This window comes from Camellia sinensis, chromosome 14, assembly GCF_055761805.1.
Source record: "Camellia sinensis isolate YWXY chromosome 14, ASM5576180v1, whole genome shotgun sequence".
Taxonomy (NCBI): Eukaryota; Viridiplantae; Streptophyta; class Magnoliopsida; order Ericales; family Theaceae; genus Camellia; species Camellia sinensis.
The window spans coordinates 77,766,359-77,777,872 of record NC_138974.1 but is presented as its reverse complement, the minus strand read 5'-3'; the positions used below and the strand labels follow the sequence as shown (position 1 = coordinate 77,777,872).

Here is an 11,514-nt window from a genome sequence, read left to right as displayed (position 1 = left end):
GTGAAATTTAATTAAAAATTGATTCGGACTAGATTAAGTTGATTAAATTGGTAAATTAGTGCCCAATTATTTATTATTATTAAATTGTGACTTAGTGGAGACTTATGTAGAAAGGCACTATGCACCTATTCCTACACTTGAGCTCAAAATTTGATTTTGGTGCCTTGAGAGAGAGAGAAGGCCGACCATAGAGATAGAAGGGAGAGACTTGTGAAATTTTTGGCTCAAGCTTGGGAATTTGAAGATTGAACTCAAGAATTGGCTAGAACTTGGGTGTTTGAAGCTCCTAGGTGAGTGACTTTATGAATATTAGTTGTAGCTTTGTGAATTCAAAGTGGTATGATATTAATGAACATGAAATGTATTGATCATGATGAACTGGGTTGGTTTTGGTTGTATTTGAAGTCAATAGATGCATGCACGTAGGAAATTGCTATGAATTTCCATATTTGAACACAATGTGTATAGTCCATGTTGAATCTTGTTGAAATCCATATATTTGATCATCTCTTCACCAATTAAGTTGATATGAATGAATATTTCTCACATGCAAGAGTAGATCATGGAGGTATGAGCTTTGCATGTTTGAATTTGATGTATTGGTGATGAGTTTGGGTTAAATTGGGGCATGCATGTTAGTAATTCAAGAAATGGAGCTTCATTGTGTTATGATTTGGTGTTGGTATCATGTGGGTATATGTATGTGTGAAATTGGAGCCATAATATGCAAGAAATATGGTTGAAATGTCGAAATTGAACTCAAGAAACCATTCTGGAAAACCCAAAAATCTGATGTCCGCTCGAGCGGGGAAACTGCCACTTGAGCGTGAATTTCATGCTCCCAGTATTTTTCTGCAGACATGGTGTCCGCTTGAGCGGGGAAGTTGATGCTCGAACGGGGAGCTATGTAGAGAGGCCTTCCGCTCGAGCGCCGGAGTGGACGTTCTAGCGTAAATTTGACCTAACCAGTACTTTTGCAGGCCTCAAGGGTCCGCTCGAGCGGGGAAGTCCACGCTTGAGCGGGGACCCTGTTTTCTGAAATTTTGAAAAGACAATTTGTGTTTCATTTTCTGTTCTCTTTCACTTCCAAGTACTCTTAGGCATGCATTGAGCATTGTAATTGAATTAAAGAGATAAGAATGAAGCCTAAAGAGGAAAATGTGAATTTAGAACGGATTCAATTGTTTGTGACCCTTTTGTGTTCATGGAATGTGTAGGGGTCGAGCTCCAGGGCAAACCAACCAACCAATCACTGTGAGTAATATCTTAACAAAGATATCTGAAATATGTTGTTGTCCAAATTGCTTACTTCTATGTAAGTTTTATAAGTTCATTGATTCGATTGGTGGACAATGGTTGTTATACTAAATGATTGGGCTAAAGGCTATTTTGATAAGAATGAATGAATGGGCCAGAGGCCGTTTTGACAAGAATGAATGAATGGGCCAGAGGCTGTTTTGACAAGAATGAATGAATGGGCCAGAGGCCGTTTTGACAAGAACGAATGAATGGGCTGAAGGCCGTTTTGACATGAATAGATGGGCCGAAGGCCATTTTGACATGAATGGATGGGCCGAAGGCCGTTTTGACATGAATGAATGGGCCAGAGGCCGTTTTGACATGAATGAATGAGCTAGAGGCTGTTTTGACACGAATGAAAGTCTGAATGGGCCAAAGGCCAGTTTGTTATGGAAAGATAAATGGGCCAAAGGCCAGTATGTTTGGAACCACAGTCACTTGACCTAAATTATATATATATATATGTTAAATAGAAATATGAATTGGGCCCAAGACCGTCTGGAGCATGTTGTTCTGCATATCGTTTGTATAACTTCTGTATTTGATATTATTCACTGGGCTATCGCTCACGCTCATTCATGTGTTTGTAAGTGAGCCCAGAGAAGTCCAAACACAGCCCCAGTGAAGTCTATGTGGAACAACAAATGTTTTGGAAAGTCAGCCCTTGTGTCTCACGGACGAGACCCGCCTTCGCCTTTTGTTATTTTGTTCTATGTTGTCATGTTGGCGAAGTTTCTGAATATGTCTGTCTATAGTTTTCATGGGTTGACTTAGTTTTGGATGATCCTGTTTGTACAGAACTTATGCTACTATATTTCTGTTGTGAGTTATTAATGTCTATACGTATGGTTTGTTTTGATGTGCCATGTAAGCATAGCTCTATGGACAAAGTTTTAAATTTTGCTTCCGTTTGGCCCCTTTACTCTGATGAGTTATGTCTGTTTTGGTTTGAGGCCGTAGGTAATCTCAGGATTATTGGCCGGTTATGGCCTTAACCCATAGGGGCGGGTTCGGGTCATGACATGGTTTTATGTTGTTCTACGATGAACAAGATCCGGGGAATGTACAGATTGACTGGTTTGATCTAAACGTGTCAGCAGATAACTCAGGGTGGTTTAGTGATGAACCTAATGTGGATGAGGAACCTCAACCAAAGCTGGAACAGCCAGAAGCAAGAATTGTGACAAGGGTCGGAAGGGCTGAGGACAAGGGAAAATTGTTAGAGAGCACCAGTATTAAGAATTCTGCTCAAGAATCGGGCATTGTTAGTACTGTTGATATAGAGCAAGAGGCCGCACTGAAGCAGTTCAAACAAAAAAAGGATGAGAATGATCAGAAGGCTGGAAAACCCCAAGGCCCTACGAGGAATGATTGTGATGTTGACGTGGGAGCACTTACAACGGAAAGCAGACAATTGTCTGTCGGTTGCCGGAGGAATATGGTGGGAAGATGATGATCTGTATCTTCCCCACACTAATGAGGATTGGGGTCAGGACCTGCCAGACGACACTTGGTACTCTGAGGAGGTGGATCATATGACTAGGAGCGGAGGAATATGGTGGGAAGATGATGATCTGTATCTTCCCCACACTGATGAGGATTAGGGTTAGGACCTGCCAGACGACACTTGGTACTTTGAGGAGGTGGATCACATGACTAGGAGCGGACGGTACTTCAAGCCCCCAAACCTGGACCAACCTGAAGCATCCGGGAAAAGGCTGTGTTGAAACAGTTAAAGAAGATCTAAGCGGACATATCTATCTGGGGGTTGCTTATGGCTTCGCGCATGCACCGACAAGCTGTCTTGTCAGCGATGGATAAGGCCAAGCTGTTTATCGACACAACCCCAGAACAATTAGTGGGACTTGTCTTCCCGGGAGGTGCTTCACCGACTTTGACCTTCTCAGATAAGGAATTGTCGCCCGAGGGTTCTGCGCATAACAAACCCTTATACATCTCAGTTGAATGTAAAGAGAAGTGGGTGCCGATTGCATTGGTTGACACTAGGTCTGCGATCAATGTTTGTCCATCGCGTATGGCCTATGCTAATAGCTTGAAGCCAGCAGACTTTATACCCACGGCCCAGGTGATCCGAGCCTATGACAACACGAGTAGAGAAATGATGGGAACAGTTCAAATCAGAACACAGGTCGGGCTGGCCCAACATGATTTTGAGTTTCACGTCCTGGATGTTCCGGCTACCTTCAACTTGTTACTTCGATGGTCCTGGTTGCACCATGTGAAAGCTGTTTCTTCCATTCTTCATCAGATGCTGAAGTACCCCCATGGTAAGGGGGTGGCCATCGTGTTTGGAAATTCATCTATACATCCTCTACTTGAGGTTACGACACCCGTACTAGAAATCGTACATGGCGACAAGGATTTTTTCTTGTCTGGGTTTACATTGGCTGAGGCCCGGGTGGTGCAAGATATCTTGGCTATTGATGAGGGGTTGTACGTCAGTGCTCAATCAGTCTACCTCATGAACAAGCTACAGCATATCCCGGGATAGGATTAAGAAAGAGCGGTCAGAAAGGTGTTACTGCATTAGCCGAAGTGCCACATAACCCTCATGCCTTTGGCTTGGGCTACACGCCTACCAAAGAGGACTAGGTAAGAAAATGGAAGGAAATGGCAAGAAGAGCCAAAGCAAAGCAAAGTGGGAAACACTATGAACTTGTACATAGGCCAATTTAGGGAACTCTGAACGACCGTTTTGTCCGAGAGGGGGAAGACTTCCCATTTTGTGGCTTTCCTGAGCTGTGGTTAAACTCCGAGAAGTGGCATCTACCCGACTTCGAGATTTTCTTCCACTTACAGCTACAAGAGGATGAAGCCTTAGAGCAACAAATTGAATTAACTGCTGAGGCTGAACAGGGCACAGAGGGTGAGTCCAACCATAATGAACTTGAGATAGGAGCAGCACTGGCTTGTCTCCTTTCGGATCCTCAGATCAAACCAGAGAGCTTAAGGGATGACCTAACCATTTCCATGATCAGAGACCAATCAGGTGTGGACCCTTCCGGTGGTATTCTGGATGCATCTAAAGCACTCTCTCTCATTTGGCAGCTAGAGGAGGGATTTTTGTCCAGCAGTTCTGAATCAGGTAGTGAGCCAAGATTTGATTCCACAGAGTCTGTGGAGTCAGAATCAGATTCCAATTCTTTTGAGTTGGAGTCTGGTATTCTTGGGGTTGATAACCCGGATGCCGTTGTTTTGTCTAGGTCGACTTTTTCCTTTTCTTTTAAGTTGGTTGTAACTGAGGAATTGGACGAGCTGGAACTTTTGAATGTGAATACCACGGTTGTTTCTGAGTACTTCTCTATGCCACTTGTATATTGCATTGATCATGACTTTCAAAATTTTGATAAAAACGACGAGGAAGGAATTCCTCTCGTTTTGAAACATTTGACTGATCGAGAGAATGAGAGGTTTGTAAAACCCCTTGTTGATGAAATCACTCCAATTAATGTAGGCACTGAGAAGGATCCGCGTCTGGTCCAGATCAGGTCCATGTTGTCTTCGGAGGAATGCGAGTGCTTAGTCACTTTATTAAAAGATTTCAAAGATGTTTTCGCATGGTCCTACGAAGACATGCCTGGAATCGATACTGAGATTGTATAGCACCGGATCCCTTTTGACCTCGAGGCCCAACCCGTGAAGCAGAAACTTCGGCTAATACGCCCGGATTGGGCTTTGAAGATTAAGGAGGAGGTCACCAAGCAGATAGATGCAGGATTTTTGCTAGTATCTGGGTATCCGACTTGGTTGGCCAATATCATTCCGGTGCCGAAGAAAGATGGTAGAATTCGGGTGTGTGTGGATTTCAAAGATCTAAATAGAGCCGATCCAAAGGACAACTTTTCTCTACCGCATATCGATGAGTTGGTGGACTTCACAGCAGGCCATGCGTTGCTCTCCTTTATGGATGGGTTTTCCGGGTACAACCAGATTTTGAAGGCACCCGAGGATAGAGAGAAGATTGCCTTCACCACGTCGTGGGGAACCTACTGCTACAGGGTGATGCTATTCAGTCTGAAAAATGCTGGGGCTACTTATCAACATGATGCAACCAATATTAACATGATATGATCCACAAAGAGGTTGAGGTGTACGTGGACAACATGATTGTCAAGTCCAAGGAAAGAGATAGCCACTACACCGCCTTGAAGAAATTCTTCAAACGGATCAGAGAATATCGGTTGAGGCTGAATCCACAGAAATGCACTTTTTGTGTCACAGCGGGGAAAATGTCGGGTTTCCTGACCACATAGAGGGGCATCCAGCTTGATCCTTCCAAAATAAAGGCTATACTAGAATGCCACCACCAGGGACTGAAAAGGAGATGTGAGGCTTTCTGGATAAAGTGCAATTTATAAGACGGTTTATTGCAAAATTAACCATGACTTGTGAACCACTATTTGGTCTCTTGAAGAAAGGAAAGAAATTCCAATGGGATGACTAATGTCAGTTTGCTTTTGAGCAGATCAAGCAGTACCTCTAAAACTCGCCTGTGTTGTCACTGCTAGAGCTGGAGAAGCCGTTGATTTTGTATCTGTCAGTAACCAACACAATAATGGGCTGCATGCTTGCGCAGGAATCTGAGGATAAAGTGGAGAAAGCTATCTATTACCTGAGCAGGAAGATGCTGGAATATGAGACCCGTCACACCCCGCTGGAAAAGGCTAGCTTAGCTTTGGTATAGGCCACCAAGAAGTTGAGGCATTACCTGTTAGCTCACTCTGTAATTCTGGTTTCGAGATTAGATCCCATCAAATATCTCTTTGAGAAACCAGTGATTACGGGTAGGCTAGCTCGTTGGCTGCTTCTTCTTTCCGAATTTGATTTGAAGTATATGACTCGCAAGTCTGTCAAGGAGAGAGCAGTAGTAGAGTTTCTGGTAGATCACCCAATGGAAGGGGACGAAGCAGTAGAATACCTGCTCCCAGATGAAGCTATTCTACAGGTCGAGGAAGAGATCTGGACAATGTACTTTGACGGAGCGTCTAACCAGTATGGTTATGGGATAGGGGTGTTACTGATAGCACCGGACAATTCCCATATACACATAGCTTTCAAACTCCGGTTCAAGGTATCTAACAACGAAACAAAATACGAGGCGTGTATCACTGGATTGGAAGCCGCCCTGGAACTAGCGGCAAAAAGGTTGGACGTCATTGGGGACTAGAACCTGGTTGTGTCTCAAGCAAAAGGACATTGGAAGGTTAAAGAAGAAAGGATGAAAATCTATCACCAGACCTTGGATGTTCTGATTCCTAGGTTTGAGAAGCTAACCTTCACGCATCTATTAAGAGAGAACAACAGGTTCGCTGATGCCTTATCAACTCTATCTTCCATGATAGACATCCCTTTGGGAGTCCGGATGCATTCGATTATTATTGAACTGAGGTATGCGTGAGCCTACGAGTTGATCGCCGTAATAGATGAAGTACAAGATCAGAACCCCTAGTATTATGATGTCTGGAACTTCTTGGAAAATGAGGCTTATAAATTAGGGGCAAATGCCAAAGATAAAAGGGCAATACAACAAATGGCTGCTCAATTTATCATTTACGGGGGTAAGCTGTACAAACGTGGTCATCTGGGAATACACAAGCTGTGTGTTGATGTAGAAGAGGCGAAGCGCCTAAAGGAAGCCATCTACGGAGCGGAGTGCGGATTGCACATGAATGGGGCAATGTTGGCTCGGAAGATTCTCCGGTAAGGTTATTACTGGTCTACCATGGAGGAGGATTGTATTGGTTTTGTTCGGCGATGCCACAAATGCCAAATTCATGCAAATCGCATGAACATTCTGCCGTCAAAGCTATACAACATGACTTTGCCATGGCCTTTTTTAGTCTGGGAAATTGACGTCATTGGGGCAGTTACGCCGAAAAGGTCAAATAGGCATGAATATATCCTGGTGGCAATAGACTACTTTACAAAGTGGGTGGAAGCCCAGTCCTATGCAGTGCTGAAAGCGTCGCATGTTGCCAAGTTCATCAGGACTAATATCATTTGTCATTATGGGGTCCCGAATGAGATTATTTTGGACAATGGTTCCCACTTCAAGAAAGAAGTGATCGACTTGTTGGAGAAATACAACGTGGCTATTCATTAGTCATCTACCTATTGGCCACAAACTAACGGAGTTGTTGAGGCTGCCAACAAGAACACCAAGCACATTCTACAGAAGATGGTGAAAACCTATAGGGACTGGCCAGACAAATTGCCATTTACTCTCTAGGGCTATAGGACTTCAATTCGAACATCTACTGGGGCAACTCCGTATTCTCTTGTTTATGGGATGAAAGCTGTTCTACCGATCAAACTAGAGGTTCCATCGCTACCAGTTATGGTTGAGTGCCAGATAGTAGAAGCAGATTGGCAACAGAGCAGGTTCAAGGAACTAATGTTGTTTGATAAGAGAAGGCTGAAAGCATTGTACCATGTCCAAGGATATCAAACACAGAATTGCCAGGGCTTTCAACAAGAAAGTTAAGTCCAGGAATCTGAAAGAAGGGGATTTGGTGCTGAAAGGCAAGTTCAGACCTAATTGGATTGGTCCTTACATCATCAAATCAATTTGGTCGGGTGGAGCTGTCATTCTTGTGGACCTAGATGGCCTCGAATTCTCCCAACCAATCAACATGGACAAGTTGAAGAAATACTATCCTTGAGTGGCTCGCTAGGCCGAAAACCCGAAAGGGCGACCTAGGCAAAAGTTAAAGCACAAAAAATTTGAAATAAGAAAAACTGAGCTCACAAGGTTAAAAACCCAGAAAAGGCGGCCTTGGCAAAAGTTAGAACGCAAAAGGAGAGTGTTAATACCCGAGTGAACCTGAACTGAACTACTTAAAGCTTGATTCCCATCTTCGGGATACGTAGGTAACTTCATTCTGAAGCTCAGCCGTAAACACTTCAAACTTAACTGTCCTGTCCATGAGATTGTTCAGGTCATCTTTGTCTTTTCTGTATCTCAAGAGTTTGGTTGTGATCTTCCCTATAAGAGTTGGTTACAGTGCAGTGCTATTCATACAAGGGGCAATATTCTATTGCGGTGCAGTGCTCTTTAGACAAGGGGTAACTTTCCATTTGCTGGATTCGGGGTTTACATCTCGAGGATAGATTCCATGCGTGTCAAGTTGTGATCCTTATCAAAAATGGTTTTGAAAAGTTTTAATAAAAGTTGATTTTCTTCAAATTAATCTTTTTACAACTTAGACCATTTTGGACGAAAAGAAAAATTTTCAGTGCCCACAACTTCAATTTCATTGATTTCAATACAAAGTTCCCCATCTCTTGATGCAAATCAAAGTTTCTTTTTATTATATTCAAAAGGAAAATTTGAAAGAACAGATTAAAGCAATAAACTTGGGGCATGGGTAAATCAGATGTTCCTGCGTCCCCTCCTTGAGTTTGTGGAAGCTTCAGATGCTAAAGTAGGCCCAATTTGTGCCTCATCTTCAAGCCAAGCTAGGCATTTGCTGGAATGGGCGCAACTAAAATTGGGAGCGGGAGCCAGAAGTTCTCTTGTTCTCCAAGCAGTGGGACATCAAGCTAATTATGAGCCTTGGACGAAGAATGGAGCCGGGTACTCTACCCCCTCTTCTGGGCAAGTTTGGTCGTGTCCAAACTGACGCCTGAATTAGAACGAAAAGTAGAATACATAGTGTGTCAAGCCAATCAGTTGAATGCCGGGTTGCCGAGCCATGCTGTAGCTCATCTCGGGCAGATCAAACTAGGGGCAACGTCAAGCAATGTCAACAACAGACCTGTTGCACATCTAATGGCACCACGACCTTTCGTTCGGGAAATTAACTAGTTGTTGGCGAAAGAAATAGCCTCGTGCTGAATATTCTCGGCAAGAGTCCACTACCTTTATCCTGTCCATGAGCCATATCTGGGGAGGGATGAAAAATAAGAGAGATTAAAGAATAGAGAGGTGTATGTGGAGAGAAAAAGTGAGAAAGGGTTTTGAAGAAAAAAAAAAAAGAGACCGAGATAAAGCATGAGTGCCGAGTGCCGAGTGATGTGAGAAACATATCTGAGATAGGGTGGGAAACATTACCTACAAAAGTAGTGGACTTCCTGCAAACTTGTTTGTCTCTCGCCGGTGGAAGGCGTCCAAGCCCATTAAAGTCACAGCCAATGCTAGGCCAATACAGCTCTTGCTCTCTTTCAAGCCTTGGGCCACTTCAATCAGTCGAATGCTAGACCCTCCGAAACTTGGGGCAAGAAGAAAATGAGCCAACATACACAAGAAGAAGGCATGTTGTCGAAAACCCTGCCAAAGACGTTGGCCACGGCCACCAACATCAGAAATTCGATGAATCAAACTGGAGATATCTAGCTTTACATTGTGAACCAAGGATCGGGCATCATGTAAAGTGAGCCCATACATACTCCCTAAAGCTTGGATGTGGTTAAAATGGGACTGAGGCAGAATTTCTTCGTTACGCCGGGATTCCATCAAAACTTGGAATTTTTCAATTATAGGGCATATCTCTTACCCTCCAAAGCAGAAAACATGCGTAACCGGGTCCCAACATTTAGCTGCGGCATGTAGGAACGGAAAACAAAGTGGAGAACGACTTAGCAGGAATAGTGTATTTATCTCGAAACCCCGAAAATTCACTTTTTCCGAGCCATCTAAAGTTGCAATCCAATTTGCAAGTTTTTCGGTGAAAAACGGCTCCATTTGTGGCTAAATAGCAATTGAAATGAAGAAATCATGAAGCTGGAGCTTTTATAGAAGATAAGGCAGTGAGTGGAGGCCAGGTGTCGACATCTTGGAGGTTTAGTTCAATGATGGCCGGCAGAGGCCTATTTATGGCTGGTAGGAGGAATAGATGGCCGGCAGGCCTTCCTCTTGTGCCTTTTGTCTTCCTTTGTTAGGAATTAGTTGGATGCAGAAGTTATATTCTGTTCTTTGTGTGTTTCGAGGTGTTGTTTTCACTCCTTTCAACTTTAGTAAATTTGTCGAGTTGTGTTTAAATTGTTTGTCTATCAAATTGTTTTATTTATCACGTTGTTTTGGTAATCGAGTTGTTTATTGAGTCGTTTTGTTGTATATCGGACTGTTTTCTTTATCGAGTTGTAGTTATTTTGATTATCGAGTGGTATTACTTTGATTATTTCAGTTGTTGGTTGATTCGTTACTTGATTCAGATTGTTACGACAATACAAATATTTGGTTTTCAATCAAGATCAATCTCATTTTTATGCTATGCAATGTTATGCGGTTCTCAGAATGCAAAATACAACACTTTTTTGTCAAAAAGCTGGTTTTCTTTTCGATCATGGTCACCTTTTTGCAAAAGTGCAGTACAAGTTTTTAGAGAAATAAAACCTTTCTGAAACTATACAAAGTGCTAACATTACTAGTAAAAAGAAACTAAGCAAAAATATAGATAGATCAACGCCTGCTATCTCAGGCTCGAGTGGCCCCTTTCGTCCTCTTTCTCGGCGGAATGGATTCTGCGATACTGTCTCCATTGGCACCACTGTCTGAACCTGAATCAGAGTCTGAATCAGAGCCGTCTTCGCTCTCTGCCTCGGAGCCCTCCTCAGCCTCAGTAGCCTTACCACTAGCAGAATCTGAGCCAGCGTCATCATCTGCACTCTCAGATGAATCAACATGTTGACTCGCTTTCTCCACGGCCTCGCTGGTCTCCATATCATCCTCACTCAGAATAGGCTCTGAAAGGCCACTCTCAACTCCGGAGCTCCTAGCTCGGCCTCAGCCGCGTGCTGGAACCTATCTCTCTCTCCCTGCTGTTGGAGGGGGTGCTGATGGTCCTGCTGCCGCCGGTGTTGTCGGTAAAAGTGGGACCTGAAAAGGCAGCTGGTATATGTCAGGCATAGTATGTGTATCAGATGCAAGCATGGTGTACATGATAAATTCAGATGCAGAGTATGAATATAGTGTGAAAATGCAAAATTCAGATGCAGAATTCAGATGCAATGTATCAGTGCAGTGTGGTTCAGATACAGTGTACTAGTGTAGTGTAGGAAGTGTTCAGTTGAAATGTCAGTTTCAGTATGTCAGTGGAAATTTGATGACTGGAATGTAAGAAAACTAAAGAAATTACTTGGATGCTGTGGAAGCTGAGTAGTGCCTCCCTCCTCAAGATCATGCCCTCGAATGAGGCCACCATCTCTAATAGATCCTCGGTATATCCTGGAGGTGCCTGCAGATGCAATTTGGAA

General features: G+C 43.3%; 1 protein-coding gene across 1 annotated transcript; it reads left to right on the top strand.

The window, feature by feature from the left end:
• Positions 1-3,112: 3,112 nt before the first annotated feature.
• LOC145807096 (uncharacterized) lies at positions 3,113-10,456 on the top strand. The gene is made up of 2 exons (XM_082905024.1): positions 3,113-3,587; positions 10,446-10,456. Exons 1-2 carry the CDS (start codon positions 3,113-3,115, stop codon positions 10,454-10,456), a joined length of 486 nt encoding a protein of 161 aa, XP_082761150.1.
• Positions 10,457-11,514: the final 1,058 nt, after the last annotated feature.

Bases quoted from the DNA above. Each gene is read 5' to 3' on its own strand.
- LOC145807096 (XM_082905024.1), top strand. From the start codon at position 3,113: ATGGATAAGGCCAAGCTGTTTATCGACACAACCCCAGAACAATTAGTG.